The following is a 17,071-nucleotide window of genomic DNA, read 5'->3' as shown; positions in this document are numbered from 1 at the left end:
CACTGAGCACCTGTCTTATTCATCGAACATGGACTGGCTATCCCTTTCACATAGGATAATATACATGTTTCAATGCTATTCTCTCAGATCATCCCACCCTCGCCGTCTCCCACCGAGTCCAAAAGACTGTTGTGTAAATCTGTGACTCTTTTGCTGTCTCCCATATAGGGTTATCATCTCCTTCTTCCTAAATTCAATATATATGCCTTACTATAGTGTATTGGTTTTTTTCTTTCTGACTTACTTCGCTCCATATAATAGGCTCCAGTATCATCCAGCTCATTAGAATGGATTCAAATGTGTTCTTGTTAATGGCTGAGCAATATTCCATTGTGTCTATGTACCACAGCTTTTTTACCCATTTGTCTGCGGATGGACATCTAGGTTGCTTCCATGCCCTGGCTATTGTAAACAGTGCTGTGATGAACATTGGGGCACACGTGTCTTTTTCACTTCTGGGTGAATCACGATTTGAATGAGGAGAAACCATGATGACTATTAGCCTGTTAGTGGGAAACCCTGCACATGAGTTTGGTTGAAGGAGTGGGACCAAAGTTGGAGATGGTTGTTTCAAACCCGCTGAGAGTGCTCAGATGGACATATGGGGTGCTGTCCTGCTGGGGCACATTCCTGGTTGCTCGGTTGGAGAGCACCAGCAAGAGAGGACTTTCTTTCCTTCCTTTCATCTCCCTTGTTTCCCTTTCACCCTCTTTCCTCCCTACCTGCCTTACTTTCACAAACATTCAGTGTGCTGTTCTGTGATGTGCTTCGTTACTCAGCTGTGTCTGCTTCTTTTTGACCCCATGGTCTGTAGACCGCCAGGCTCCTCTGTCCATGGTGATTCTCCAGGCAACCTTAATGGAGCAGGCCGCCATTCACCCCTCCAGGATATCTTCCCAATCCAGGGATTGAATCCTGGTTTCCCATGTTGCAGGTGGTTTTTTTTTTTTTTTTTTTTTTTTTCCTGTCTGAGCCAGCAGCAAACTCTTAAAATGTGCTTCATCTGACACTATGGTTTTCATATCTGTAAGATCAAGTGGGGCCTATTTTTGGATTTCCATGTCTCTCCTTTCTTTTAGAACACACAAAACACAGTTATTCCAAGTATCGTAATGTCTCTGTCTGCAATTACTATAATCCGTGCCACTTATGCCTGCGTTTCAGTTCTCAAGGAATTTTTCTTACCTCCGTGAGGTTTAAAATGTTCTTACCGTGGTTTGGGGCTAGTTCCATACACTTCTTATGAATGGGCTGCTCATGGGTGCCGGACCTGCCGGGAAAACGAAGAGGTCGAAGACGTAATCACCAGAGCACCTGAGAAACGAAAGTCTCGGAAAGATGGGGTTGAGAGGCACGGAGTCAGCTTGTGACTGATTCCGACGACTTTATTGAGGGGTAACATACATACATATGCTAACAGGACTCACCAAATTTTAGATCAAAGACATGCCTTCGTGCAGAACTGCAGACACTAGTTTTAGCTCAGGAGTTTTATCTCAACTCTAGCAGAGTATGAAACCAGCGTCTTATAAGCAGTAAATGACTACCTAGACATAAACCATTCACAGGAGTCTGATAATCTTATCAGAATCAGGAGAATGGGCAAATGGTGGCTGCAGCAATTTCCTTGAGGGAGGTGAGAAAGGCCAATTTCCACTTTAATCAATCAGGGGTGGCGGGATAGAGAGGGTCCTTTTGATCCTTCTCAGGGACAAGAAAGAGCCTGAGCAGTCAGGCCGGTTCCCCGCATCTCGCTCTTTTCTTTTGACTAATAGCCATTATATCTCCCTCAGGGAAATGGCCGCATTTACAAACGGGAAAACATCAGCAATCTTTAATTTATCATCTCAGATATGCATTGACAAATGCAAGGGCCAAAACACAGCAATAGCAATAAGCATATAATGATAAAAATTATTGATTTCCACCAATCACCATGAAACCAGGCAGATATCTGACTCCAAATGCTGGAGTCAGAAAAATCCATAGTGGCTACTTGTTGTTTCATATCTTCTAAAGCATCAGAAACTTTTGAGGAATAATCGGGAATATATACAAAACACTCTATTTTTATTAGGGCACATGTTCCCCCTTGAGAGGATGTTAGAATATCCAGAGCCATACGATTCTGTACAATGGTTTTTCTCGTCTGTTTTTGTTCTTCATTAAGAGCCTCTAAAGCTCTTCTAGTATCTGTCAAAGCTTGTTTTGTAAAATTGTTCAAAGCCTCTACCCTGAGCATAATATCAGTGGCTCCTAAAGAGGGCACAAAAAATGAGGCTAAATAATCATTCCAGTGAAAAACAGAGCATGACCACCGAGCTTTAACATAAGGTAAATTAACAGGTTGACTAAGTTTTTGCTGATGAATTCTCCCAGGGGCAAACACAAACCCTAGGGTGCATCTCCCCACCCATCCTCCAGGGAGCCAGGGCCAAAGGTTGTATCCACAAATCCATCGAGTGTTATTTGGGGCTACCCATCTCATACCAGGGCTATTTTCCCAATCTGCCCCTGGCCATATAACAGACTTGTTGACAATAAATGTTACGTCCTTTACAGTCTTACATTTGTGGGTAGGCAATAGTCCCATATGTTTCATGTGATATCTTGGAAACTCGCGACCTCCAAATGTTGGTACATGAGCATTTTGCTCCCAGCAAATGTCAGCAGGGGTCAGTAGCTGTCCTTTTTCAGGGGTCATCCAGAAATATCCATCCCAAACTTGGTAGTAGTCACCCTCAAATCGATCAAAATCATTAGGAGAAGAAACAGATCTATTTTCGTAATATAAGTACACATTAACAATTTTCTGATAACTTTGTGTTACACTAAAATAAAAAAAAAGAAGCGTGTAAAGGATCAGAGCATGGAGAATCTATATCAAAATTAACTGTAATTAAGCTTCGATGTTTCTTCTGCTATTCTTTTAAAAAATCACATAAAGCCGAAGTTTCATTTTTTGGAAAGGGAAGCACCCACCAAGGCAATCCTTCGGTAACCTATAAAGGATAAAGGCATGCTTGTGCAGACCCTGCAGGCTGTTTCATTGTAAACATCAGCATAAGAATGAGCCCAGGAAACGGAAGCATTGGCTTCAGCCTGAGGAAAGCCTTGATTCATTATCGCACAAGCCAAAGCGAGGGCAATGTAAGCCAGTGCGTGTCGAGGCTGAGCCGTCTCTGCAGCCATCCTCCTTGCTTGAAGAATAAACGCATGCATCTGCTGATTTGTCGGGAGAAGGTTCCTCTGCTGTAAGGTCAGCCGACCTAATTGCTGATTCAGTGATCTCCTCCGTCTGGCGTACCAGCCTTTCCGGGAGCCAGCACGGTGCTTTGGCATCCTGTGGAAAAACACATACATGACCCCTCCCCCAAATTAACACTGGATCTGGGCCATGCCAGTTATTATTTAGCGTGTCCTTCCAGAAGACCATCGGCCTTTTGCTGGAAATCTGAGGGTCGCAAAATCTCTGCGCGGCTGAATGTCCTTCTTTATCTAAAATTTAATATATATAAAGCGTGATTAAAGTAATTTCTGGGTAGACCCGGGTAGAGATCCCCCCTCTTTGTTTTTTGAAGCTGTAGTTTCAAAGTTTGATTAGCATGTTCCATGATGCCTTGACCCTGTGGATTATAAGGAATGCCTGTTTTTTAGGGTGATAGAAAAAGAGGGACAAAAATTTTTGAAGGCAGAGGAAACCTAGCCAGGGCCATTATCAGGTTTTATAATCTTCGGCGTGCCTAAAATGGAAAAAGCATAAAGACAATGCGAGATAGAATGTTTTGCGGCTTCACCAGTCTGTAAGGATGCCACAATATATCCTGAAAAGGTGTCAATCGATACATGAATGTACTTTAAAAGACCAAAGGAAGGGACTCGAGTGACATCCATTTGCCAAAGATGATTCGGTAGAAGCCCCTGAGGATTAACGCCAAGGTGTGGAACTGGGAGAAACTTAGGGAAAACAGAGCAAGATTTAGCAATTTGTCGTGCAGTCTCTCCAAGGATTTGAAACTGAAAACGAAGACCATTACTATTTTGGTGAAGTAGCGCATGTGATTGTTGTGCTGCTTCCAGCTGTGAAAGAGAAACTCTAGTGTGAGAATCAACTATTTGATTTCCCATAGATAGAGGTCCAGGAAGCCCAGTGTGGGCAATTAAATGTCCAAAAAAGCAAAATAAGGTGCGCTGTTGCAGCAGAGACTGAAATGAATGAAACAAATGTTGAATGTTAGAATTCACTGTTGAAATAAAGGGAACAGTTTCTATATATTGCAAAGCATGAGCAATGTATTTGCTATCAGTAAACAAATTAAAAGACTGTGAGGAATATCATGAGCATACCTTATGAACGGCTGAAAGCTCTACTTCTTGAGCTGATGTATAGTTCGTCTGCGAGGAGAACGGGGTATCATTAACCACAAAGGCAACGATTCCGTTGGAGGATCCGTCAGTAAAGATCATAAGAGCATCTTGAATAGGACATTAGAAACATTCTTTGGAAAAATAAATGAATGCTGGCTGGCAAAATACAAAAGTTTATCAGAAGGCAAATGATTAATAATTTGACCTGTAAAGGAGGAAAAAGACAAAGCCCACGAGTCATGAAACTGAAAAGGCCATTCATGCTGTTCTTTGGTATAAGGCACAGAAATGTAAGCAGGATAGGCTCCCAGCATTTCTCTGGAAAGACACCTTCCTTTGGCAATGAGGAGGCTAATGAAATAAAAAAAAAAAAAAAAAAAGGGGGTAAGAACTTTTGAAGGTTATACAGGTAAAAGGATCCACTGTAAGAGAGCATTTTGATATAACACTGCCGTCGGGGTATGTTTAGAGGGAAACACATATAGTCCCCACGGTTGAGAAAAATCACAGTAGGTAGCAAAATTCTGAGAGAGGGCCTATTAAGCTAGGGCAAGAGCAGCTTGCACCACATCGTTAAGGATTTTAGGGGAGCATGGGTCAGTGGATCATTTCAAAATATCAAACAAAGGCTTCAATTCTCAAGTAGCCAATTTTAGATAAGGTCGGGTCCAATTTATGTCCCCTAATAATTTCTGAAAATCATTAAAAGTCTTCAGATTATCTTTTTAAATCTGAAGTGTCTGCGCTTGAAAGGTCTCCCTCTCTAGTCTAAACCCGAAATAAGAAATTGGTGTGATCATTGTATTTATTCAGAAGAAATTTACAATCCAAATTTAGTTAACTGAAGCAAGAGCACGTCATACGCTTGCAAAAGAACACCCTCTATACAATGAGCAAGTAAAATGTCGTCCATATAATGAACTAAATATACTTCAGAAAAGGCCAGTGATAACATCTTTCTTATAAAGTCTTGGCTTGTGCCTCTTGCCCATTTCTCTATAAGGGTTTGAGACCTTCTAAAAATTCTGAGTCATCTTTTGGATTTCGGTACGGCGTGCATTTTCTACCTCTTAAAATGTTCAGCAGTGTGACGGACCCTGGGTGAGTAAGCAAAAAGTGGACACCAGGATGGTAACACTTCACAGGAAAGCCAGGAAGAAACACTTACCAGCAAACTGTCCCCAGGTGTACAGCTCAGTCTGGTTGACCCTACGAGTCAATTGGAAAAGCGAGGACTGAGGTGGAGCACATTATCCATTCCCCTTTCCTTCAGAGCCAACCAGCTCAATGAGAAACCATGGGAACTAGATGCACAGTAGAGGATGACTTAGTGTTTTGTCCAAGAAGTTGGAAGCTTGTGGCAGCTGCTCATGGAAATGAATTCCACCATGGATTTGGCTGAGAGGTAAGCTCCAAGGGATCTTCCAGCAAGAAAACAAGATGAGAAAAGAGATTTGTAAGGGCACGTGTTGAGAAGACCTTTGCACACCAGGCTCACACAGCTCTGGGCAAGCTCCACCCCTTGCTGGAAATAAGAATCAGCTGCAGGTGGGCATTTCCTGCATGGGATCCCCCAGCACAACCTGAAACATGCATTTCTCTGCCCCTTTCCCATCACCCTGTTCAAACCCAAGCCTGGGTAGTACTCCTAGTGAGGTGACCCTGAGTCCTAGACTTGAAACGAGACAGCTCCGTGTGGAGCAAGGGCAAGTGTATTCACTGCATTCTCACAGCCTGAAGACAAGGGTTTCCGACTGGAGACGAGAAAATGGAGGCGAGCTCTGAGAACACTGAGACAAGGAGGCGGGATGGAAAGGTTTCTGCCGGCTGGCCCAGAATTCAATCGGCTTCAAGTTGCATTAAGACCACATTGCAGGGCCAACGAGCAAAGATTTTCACTTCCACAGACACTTAAACACAACCTAGTTGTCATGGAGGGAGTTTAGGCAAGGTATCAAAAGCTCGATAGTGCTGGAAGCTGATAGAGAACAGAATGATTGCCTGAGAAGTGTGGCTGTGGGGCAAGGCTTGGAGGAGATGCACTCTGCCTGCTGTGTGACCCATCAGAGTTGACATAGAGGTGAGGGTGGCAGGTGAGTTTCGAAGCCTCTTGAGGGCGTTACTAATGACTCATTTCTCCCAGCAAATTATCTGAATTGCTCCCCATCCTCCGCTAAAGATGTCAGGGTGAGGCTTTGTGATGTCAAAGCTCACCCAGGGCCACCATTGGCTGTGGCAGAGACTTGCTGACCTCATAAAGCATGAGGGTGAGGCTCCATTGGGACGGGTATATATAGGGATACTCAGGGGCTCTGAGCAGACCACTGTGAGTCCTCCAAATGACTGAGGTGACTGGGAAGCCACAAGGCTCCAGAGTAGTTATGGAACACCCACCTCATGTTACCCAGAAGAAGATGAAGACCTCCTATCAATTGAGATCCAGAAAAAAATTGTCAAGTTGAACTGAACCCAGCCAAATTCCTCTTGCCCATTGTCCCCACCCAAGAAGACACCCTTCCTTGCCCTTATCTGGCAGATAACCCTTCTCTGCCCACACCCCTTCTCCTGAAGCCATCGTTCCCACCTGTCTTCACACTCTTCCCTAAACCAGTGCCATTCTTGCTCCCTGTCTTGTTTTCTCTAGTTGCGCATGGTAACCGTGAATGTGAATAATCCCATTCCGGCAAAGCTGCCCAAGAATACTTCTCTGAAAACTCCCACCACTAAAAAGCTGAAGAAAATCAGATGCTCAAAGCTCTGTACCCAGAGTTCCAAGGTGAATGAACAGCTGAATCAGAAGGAACCAGAGGAGGTCCCTGAGACCATGGAGACCCCTGGCATTCCAGTTAAGCAGAAGGAACCAGAGGAGGACCCAGAGGCCATGGAGGCCCCTGCCATTCCAGCTAATCAGAATGAATCAGAGGAGGTCCTAGAGACCATGAAGACACCTGCCATTCCACTTAATCAAAATGAAATAGAGGAGGTCCCGGAGACCATGGAGGCCCCTGCCATTCCAGGTAATCAGAATGAACCAGAGGAGGCCCCAGAGACCATGGTGATCCCTGGCATTCCAGCTGGACCAGTGGACAGCCATTTAATTTGGGGCATGGCTAGCCATCTCAGAAATGCTCGGGGGTCTCACTGTTGAGTACTGGACAACACTACAGATGCTGAATATTATAGCAACTGCATACCTTAATAACGAAAATGAAATAAAATCAAGCTGATGTAAAATTATGTTTGTCTCTGAGTTCTCTGATAGTGGAAGCAGAGAGGGCAGGGAAGGGATAAGTGTGTGAGGAGGGAGGGCGATGGCTTCTGTGGAGTTGGAGATGGGACCAGAAGTTCCAGGTTGCCAGAAGGTAGGGGGAAGAACTGGTTCCATGCTGAGCTTAAAAGACACACTTCCCATGAGAGAAGAGGAAGAGAACTTGGTGTTTCTCTGTGTGAGTGCAGAGATGGGCACTGAACTCGCGAGCTGTGTCGTTTGTGGAGGTGGGCAGTGCCATTAGTTCAAAAGGCATACAAAGGAGCTGCCCCATCAAAAGAATGGAATATTGACATTTGCAGCAACATGGATGGTAGAATATTGAGTAAAATAACTCAAACGGAGATAGACAAATACTGTATGTTATCACTTATAACATTAAACTTACCCCCAAGTAGAGAATATGATAAAAACGGAGATGCACAGATATAGAGAAGCATCTCCTGGTTACCAGCGGGGAGGGGAAGAGTGAGGGGCAATACAGAGGTGGGGGAGTGGGAGGCATGCGGTGTTAGTTAGGTGGAAGATGAGCTCAGGGATGCATTGTACAACATGGGGAATAGAGCCAGGACTTTCTAATAACTAGAAATGGAAAGTAAGCTTTAACAGTTGTATAATCAGAAAGCAAAGGAAAGAAAGAGGAGGGAGGAAAGAGGGAAGAAAGCAAGGAAAAGAATGGCGTTTGAGGAGGTAAAAAAGCCAATACTGATTAGGCCCTTTTTGGCAAAGGAATGTATTTTCTTTTATTTTATTTTTCTTAATTAGTTCATAATTTCTTTACTATATTGTGGTGGTTTTGCCATACATTGACATGAATCAGCCATGGTTGTACATGTGTTCCACATCCGGATCCCCCCACCCAATTCACTCCCCATCCCATCCCTCTGGGTCAGCCCAGTGCAGCAGCCCTGAGAACCTGTCTTATTCATCGAACATGGACTGGCTATTCCTTTCACATAGGACAATATACATGTTTCAATGCTATTCTCTCAGATCATCCCACCCTCGCCATCTCCCACAGAGTCCAAAAGACTGTTCTGTAAATCTGTGTCTCTTTTGCTGTCTCCCATATAGGTTTATCATCCCCATTTCCTAAATTCAATATATATGCCTTAGTATAGTGTATTGTTTTTTTCCTTTCTGACTTACTTCGCTCCATATAATAGGCTCCAGTATCATCCAACTCATTAGAATGGATTCAAATGTGTTCTTGTTAATGGCTGAGCAATATTCCATTGTGTCTATGTACCACAGCTTTTTTACCCATTTGTCTGCGGATGGACATCTAGGTTGCTTCCATGCCCTGGCTATTGTAAACAGTGCTGTGATGAACATTGGGGCACACATGTCTTTTTCACTTCTGGGTGAATCACGATTTGAATGAGGAGAAACCATGATGACTATTAGCCTGTTAGTGGGAAACCCTGCACATGAGTTTGGTTGAAGGAGTGGGACCAAAGTTGGAGATGGTTGTTTCAAACCGGCTGAGAGTGCTCAGATGGACATATGGGGCGCTGTCCTGCTGGGGCACATTCCTGGTTGCTCTGTTGGAGAGCACCAGCAAGAGAGGACTTTCTTTCCTTCCTTTCATCTCCCTTGTTTCCCTTTCCCCCTCTTTCCTCCCTACCTGCCTTACTTTCACAAACATTCAGTGTGCTGTTCTGTGCTGTGCTTCGTTACTCAGCCGTGTCCGACTCTTTTTGACCCCATGGTCTGTAGACCGCCAGGCTCCTCTGTCCATGGTGATTATCCAGGCAACCTCAATGGAGCAGGCTGCCATTCACCCCTCCAGGGGATCTTCCCAACCCAGGGATTGAATCCTGGTTTCCCATGTTGCAGGTGTTCTTTCTTTTTTCTTTTTTTTTCCTGTCTGAGCCAGCAGGAAACTCTTAAAATGTGCTTTGGCTGACACTATGGTTTTCATATCTGTAAGATCATGTGGGGTCTATTTTAGGATTTCCATGTCTCTCCTTTCTTTTAGAACACAGAAAACACATTTATTCCAAGTATCGTAATGTCTCTGTCTGCAATTACTATAATCCCTGCCACTTATGCCTGCGTTTCAGTTCTCAAGGAATTTTTCTTACCTCCGTGATATTTAGTATGTTCTTACCGTGGTTTGGGGCTAGTTCCATATACTTCTTACGAATTGGCTGCTCATGGGTGCGGGACCTGCCGGGAAAACGAAGAGGTCGAAGACGCAATCACCAGAGCACCTGAGAAACGAAAGTCTCGGAAAGATGGGGTTGAGAGGCACGGAGTCAGCTTGTGACTGATTCTGACGACTTTATTGAGGGGTAACATACATACATATGCTAACAGGACTCACCAAATTTTAGATCAAAGACATGCCTCCGTGCAGAACTGCAGACACTAGTTTTAGCTCAGGAGTTTTATCTCAACTCTAGCAGAGTATGGCACCAGCGTCTTATAAGCAGTAAATGACTACCTAGACATAAACCATTCACAGGAGTCTGATAATCTTATCAGAATCAGGAGAATGGGCAAATGGTGGCTGCAGCAATTTCCTTGAGGGAGTCTCTGAGAAAGGCCAATTTCCACTTTAATCAATCAGGGGTGGCGGGATAGAGAGGGTCCTTTTGATCCTTCTCAGGGCCAAGAAAGAGCCTGAGCAGTCAGGCCGGTTCCCCGCATCTCGCTCTTTTCTTTTGACTAATAGCCATTATATCTCCCTCAGGGAAATGGCCGCATTTACAAACGGGAAAACATCAGCAATCTTTTATTTACCATCTCAGATATGCATTGACAAATGCAAGGGCCAAAACACAGCAATAGCAATAAGCATATAATGATAAAAATTATTGATTTCCACCAATCACCATGAAACCAGGCAGATATCTGACTCCAAATGCTGGAGTCAGAAAAATCCATAGTGGCTACTTGTTGTTTCATATCTTCTAAAGCATCAGAACCATTTGAGGAATAATCGGGAATATGTACAAAACACTCTATTTTTATTAACGCACATGTTCCCCGTTGAGAGGATGTTAGAATATCCAGAGCAACACGATTCTGTACAATGGTTTTTCTCGTCTGTTTTTGTTCTTCATTAAGAGCCTCTAAAGCTCTTCTAGTATCTATCAAAGCTTGTTTTGTAAAATTGTTCAAAGCCTCTACCCTGAGCATAATATCAGTGGCTCCTAAAGAGGGCACAAAAAATGAGGCTAAATAATCATTCCAGTGAAAAACGGAGCATGACCACCGAGCTTTAACATAAGGTAAATTAACAGGTTGACTAAGTTTTTGCTGATGAATTCCCCCAGGGGCAAACACAAACCCTAGGGTGCATCTCCCCACCCATCCTCCAGGGAGCCAGGGCCAAAGGTTGTATCCACAAATCCATCGAGTGTTATTTGGGGCTACCCATCTCATACCAGGGCTATTTTCCCAATCTGCCCCTGGCCATATAACAGACTTGTTGACAATAAATGTTACGTCCATTACAGTCTTACATTTGTGGGTAGGCAATAGTCCCATATGTTTCATGTGATATCTTGGAAACTCGCGACCTCCAAATGTTGGTACATGAGCATTTTGCTCCCAGCAAATGTCAGCAGGGGTCAGTAGCTGTCCTTTTTCAGGGGTCATCCAGAAATATCCATCCCAAACTTGGTAGTAGTCACCCTCAAATCGATCAAAATCATTAGGAGAAGAAACAGATCTATTTTCGTAATATAAGTACACATTAACAATTTTCTGATAACTTTGTGTTACACTAAAATAAAAAAAAGAAGCGTGTAAAGGATCAGAGCATGGAGAATCTATATCAAAATTAACTGTAATTAAGCTTCGATGTTTCTTCTGCTATTCTTTTAAAAAATCACATAAAGCCGAAGTTTCATTTTTTGGAAAGGGAAGCATCCACCAAGGCAATCCTTCGGTAACCTATAAAGGATAAAGGCATGCTTGTGCAGACCCTGCAGGCTGTTTCATTGTAAACATCAGCATAAGAATGAGCCCAGGAAACGGAAGCATTGGCTTCAGCCTGAGGAAAGCCTTGATTCATTATCGCACAAGCCAAAGCGAGGGCAATGTAAGCCAGTGCGTGTCGAGGCTGAGCCGTCTCTGCAGCCATCCTCCTTGCTTGAAGAATAAACGCATGCATCTGTTGATTTGTCGGGAGAAGGTTCCTCTGCTGTAAGGTCAGCCGACCTAATTGCTGATTCAGTGATCTCCTCCGTCTGGCGTACCAGCCTTTCCGGGAGCCAGCACGGTGCTTTGGCATCCTGTGGAAAAACACATACATGACCCCTCCCCCAAATTAACACTGGATCTGGGCCATGCCAGTTATTATTTAGCGGGTCCTTCCAGAAGACCATCGGCCTTTTGCTGGAAATCTGAGGGTCGCAAAACCTCTGCGTGGCGAATGTCCTTCTTTATCTAAAATTTAATATATATAAAGCGTGATTAAGGTAATTTCTGGGTAGACGGGGGTAGAGATCCCCCCTCTTTGTTTTTTGAAGCTGTAGTTTCAAAGTTTGATTAGCACGTTCCATGATGCCTTGACCCTGTGGATTATAAGGAATGCCTGTTTTTTAGGGTGATAGAAAGAGAGTAACAAAAATTTTTGAAGGCAGAGGAAACCTAGCCAGGGCCATTATCAGGTTTTATAATCTTCGGCGTGCCTAAAATGGAAGAAGCATATAGACAATGCGAGATATGATATTTTGCAGCTTCACCAGTCTGTAAGGATGCCACAATATATCCTGAAAAGGTGTCAATAGATACATGAATGTACTTTAAACGACCAAAGGAAGGGATCCGAGTGACATCCATTTGCCAAATATGATTCGGTAGATGCCCGCGAGGTTTAATGCCAAGTTGTGGAACTGGGAGAAACTTAGGGAAAACAGAACAAGATTTAGCAATTTGTCGTGCAGTCTCTCCAGGGATTTGAAACTGCAAACGAAAGCATTACTATTTTGGTGAAGTAGCGCATGTGGCTGTTGTGCTGCTTCCAGCTGTGAAAGAAAAACTATAGTGTGAGAATCAACTATTTGATTTCCCATAGATAGAGGTCCAGGAAGCCCAGTGTGGGCAACTAAATGTCCAAAAAAGCAAGGTAAGGTGAGCTGTTGCAGCAGAGACTGAAAAGAATGTAACAAATGTTGAATGTTAGAATTCACAGTAGAAATAAAGGGAACAGTTTCTATATATTGCAAAGCTTGAGCAATGTTTTTGTTATCAGTAAACAAATTAAAAGACTGTGAGGAATATCAGCAGCATACCTTACGGACGGCTGAAAGCTCTACATCTTGAGCTGATGTATAGTTCGTCTGTGAGGAGAAAGAGGTATCATTAACCACAAAGGCAGCAGTTACGTTGGAGGATCCGTCAGTAAAGATCATAAGAGCATCTTGAACAGGACATTAGAAACACTCTTTGGAAAAATAAATGAATGCTGGCTGGCAAAATACAAAAGTTTATCAGAACGTAAATGAATAATAATTTGACCTGTAAAGGAGGAAAAGGCCAAAGCCCACGAGTCATGAAACTGAAAAGGCCATTCATGCTGTTCTTTGGTATAAGGCACAGAAATGTAAGCAGGATAGGCTTCCAGCATTTCTCTGGAAAGATGCCTTCCTTTGGCAATGAGGAGGCTAATGAAATAAAAAAAAAAAAAAAAAAAGGAGTAAGAACTTTTGAAGGTGATACAGGTAAAAGGATCCACTGTAAGAGAGCATTTTGATATAACACTGCCGTCGGGGTATGTTTAGAGGGAAACACATATAGTCCCCAAGGTTGAGAAAAATCACAGTAGGTAGCAAAATTCTGAGAGAGGGCCTATTAAGCTAGGGCCAGAGCAGCTTACACCACATCGTTAAGGATTTTAGGGGAGGAAGGGTCAGTGGATCATTTCAAAATATCAAACAAAGGCTTCAATTCTCAAGTAGTCAATTTTAGATAGGGACGGATCCAATTTATGTCCCCTAATAATTTCTGAAAATCATTAAAAGTCTTCAGATTATCTTTTCGAATCTGAAGTTTCTGTGCTCGAAAGGTCTCCCTCTCTAGTCTAAACCCGAAATAAGAAAATGGTAGGATCATTGTATTTATTCAGAAGAAATTTACAATCCAAATTTAGTTAACTGAAACAAGAGCACGTCATACGCTTGCAAAGAATACCCTCTATACAATGAGCAAGTAAAATGTCGTCCATATAATGAACTAAATATACTTCAGAAAAGGCCAGTGATAACATCTTTCTTATAAAGTCTTGGCTCCTGCCTCTTGCCCATTTGTTTATAAGGGTTTGAGACCTTCTAAAAATTCTAAGAGTCATCTTTTGGGTTTCTTTACTGCGTGCATTTTCTACCTCTTAAAATGTTCAGCAGTGTGATGGACCCTGGGTGAGTAAGCAAAAAGTGGGCACCAGGATGGTAACACTTCACAGGAAAGCCAGGAAGACCCACTAAGCCAACAAACTGTCCTCAGGTGTACACCTCAGTCTGGTTGATCCTAGGAGTCAATTGGAAAAACGGGGACTGAGGTGGAGCACACTATCCATTCCCCTTTCCTCCAGAGCCAACCAGCTCAATGAGAGACCATGGGAACTAGATGCACAGGAGAGGATGACTCAGTGTTTTTTCCAAGAAGTTGGAAGCTTGTGGCAGATGCTCATGGAAATGAATTCCACCACGGATTTGGCTGAGAGGTAAGCTCCCAGGGATCTTTCAGCAAGAAAACAAGATGAGAAAAGAGATTTGTGAGTGCGCGTGTTGAGAAGACCTTTGCACACAAGGCTCACAGAGCGCTGGGCAAGCTCCACCTCTTGCTGGGAATACGAATCAGCTGCAGGTGGGCATTTCCTGCATGGGATCCCCCAGCACAACCTGAAACATGCATTTCTTTGCCCCTTTCCCATCACCCTGTTCAAACCCAAGCCTGGGTAGTACTCCTAGTGAGGTGACCCTGAGTCCTAGACTTGAAACGAGACAGCTCCGTGTGGAGCAAGGGCAAGTGTATTCACTGCATTCTCACAGCCTGAAGACAAGGGTTTCCGACTGGAGACGAGAAAATGGAGGCGAGCTCTGAGAACACTGAGACAAGGAGGCGGGATGGAAAGGTTTCTGCCGGCTGGCCCAGAATTCTGTGGGCTTCAAGGTGCATTAAGACCACATTGCTGGACGGACGAGCAATGATTCTCGCTTCCACGGACACGTAAACACAACCTAGTTGTCATGGAGGGAGTTTAGGCAAGGTATCAAAAGCTAGATAATGGTGAAAGCTGAGAGAGAACAGAATGATTGCCTGAGAAGTGTGGCTGTGGGGCAAGGCATGGAGGAGATGCACTCTGCCTGCTGTGTGACCCATCAGAGTTGACATAGAGGTGAGGGTGGCAGGTGAGTTTTGAAGCCTCTTGAGGGCGTTACTAATGACTCATTTCTCCCAGCAAATTATCTGAATTGCTCCCCATCCTCCGCTAAACATGTCAGGATGGGGTTTTGTGATGTCAAAGTTCACCCAAGGCCACCATTGGCTAGGGCAGAGACTTGCTGACCTCATAAAGCATGAGGGTGAGGCTCCATGGTGACGGGTATATATAGGGGTACTCAGGGGCTCTGAGCAGACCACTGTGAGTCCTCCAAATGACTGAGGTGACTGGGAATCCACAAGGCTCCAGAGTAGTTATGAAACACCCACCTCATGTTACCCAGAAGAAGATCAAGACCTCCTATCAATTGAGGTCCAGAAAAAAATTGTCAAGTTGAACTGAACCCAGGCAAACTCCTCTTGCCTTTTGACCCCAGCTCAGGAGACACCCTTCCTTGCCCTTACCTGGCAGATCACCCTTCTCTGCCCACACCCTTCTCCTGAAACCATCGTTCCCACCTATCTTCACACTCTTCCCTAAACCAGTGACATTCTTGCTCCCTGTCTTGTTTTCTCCAGTTGGGCAGGGTAACCGTGAATGTGAATAATACCATTCCGGCAAACTGCCCAAGAATACTTCTCTGAAAACTCCCACCACTTAAAAGCTGAAGAAAATCAGATGCCCAAAGCTCTGTACCCAGAGTTCCAAGGTGAATGAAGAGCTGAATCAGAAGGAACCAGAGGAGGTTCCTTAGTCCATGGAGACACCTGTCATTTCAGTTAAGCAGAAGGAACCAGAGGATGTCCCAGAGACCATGGAGGCCCCTGCCATTCCAGCTAATCAGAATAAATCAGAGGAGGTCCTAGAGACCATGGAGACCTCAGCCATTAAAGTTAATCATAATGAACCAGAGGAGGTCCCAGAGACCATGGAGAACCCTGCCATTCCAGTTAATCAGAGCGAACCAGAGGAGGTCCCAGAGACCATGGAGATCCCTGGCATTCCAGCTGGACCGGTGGACAGCCATTTAATTTGGGGCATTGCTAGCCATCTCAGAAATGCTCGGGGGTCTCACTGTTGAGTACTGGACAACACTACAGATGCTGAATATTATAGCAACTGCATACTTTAATAACGAAAATGAAATAAAATCAAGCTGATGTGAAATTATGTTTGTCTCTGAATTCTCTGATAGTGGGAAGCAGAGAGGGTAGGGAAGGAATAGGTGTGTGAGGAGGGAGGGAGATGGCTTCTGTGGAGTTTGAGATGGGACCAGAAGTTCCAGGCTTCCAGAAGGTAGGGGGAAGAACTGGTTCCATGCTGAGCTTAAAAGACACACTTCCCATGAGAGAAGAGGAAGAGAACTTGGTGTTTCTCTATGTGAGTGCAGAGATGGACACTGAACTCGGGAGCTGTGTCATTTGAGGGGGTGGGCAGTGCCATTAGTTCAGAAGGCATACAAAGGAGCTGCCCCATCAAAAGAATGGAATATTGACATTTGCAGCAACATGGATGGTAGAATATCGAGTAAAATAACTCAAACGGAGATAGACAAACACTGTATGTTATCACTTATAACATTAATCCTACCACCAAGTAGAGAATATGACAATACGGAGACGCACAGATATAGAGAAGCATCTCCTGGTTACCAGCGGGGAGGGGAAGAGGGAGGTTCAATACAGAGGTTGGGGATTGGGAGGCATGCGGTGTTAGTTAGGTGGAAGATGAGCTCAGGGATGCATTGTACAACATGGGGAATAGAGCCAGGAGTTTCTAATATCTAGAAATAGAAAGCAAGCTTTAACAGTTGTATAATCAGAAAGCAAAGGAAAGAAAGAGGAGGGAGGAAAGAGGGAAGAAAGCAAGGAAAAGAATGGCGTTTGAGGAGGTAAAAAAGCCAATACTGATTAGGCCCTTTTTGGCAAAGGAATGTATTTTCTTTTATTTTATTTTTCTTAATTAGTTCGTAATTTCTTTACTGTATTGTGGTGGTTTTGCCATACATTGACATGAATCAGCCATGGTTGTACATGTGTTCCACATCCTGATCCCCCCAACCACCTCACTCCCCATCTCATCCCTCTGGGTCAGCCCAA

The 17,071-nt window shown here is 44.0% G+C and overlaps 1 protein-coding gene across 1 annotated transcript; it reads right to left on the bottom strand.

Moving 5' to 3' along the window:
* Window positions 1–1,855: 1,855 nt before the first annotated feature.
* Window positions 1,856–2,743, bottom strand: LOC133052229 (endogenous retrovirus group PABLB member 1 Env polyprotein-like; the record flags this gene model as incomplete). The annotated part of the gene is made up of 1 exon (XM_061137002.1): window positions 1,856–2,743. A coding segment is annotated over one exon (888 nt), but the record flags the coding sequence as incomplete, so codon positions are not given.
* Between the last annotated feature and the right edge of the window lie 14,328 nt (window positions 2,744–17,071).

Source organism: Dama dama, chromosome X (assembly GCF_033118175.1).
Source record: "Dama dama isolate Ldn47 chromosome X, ASM3311817v1, whole genome shotgun sequence".
In the NCBI taxonomy this organism is placed as follows: domain Eukaryota; kingdom Metazoa; phylum Chordata; class Mammalia; order Artiodactyla; family Cervidae; genus Dama; species Dama dama.
The sequence above is the reverse complement of the archived record's forward strand: the minus strand, read 5'-3'. Positions and strand labels throughout refer to the sequence as shown.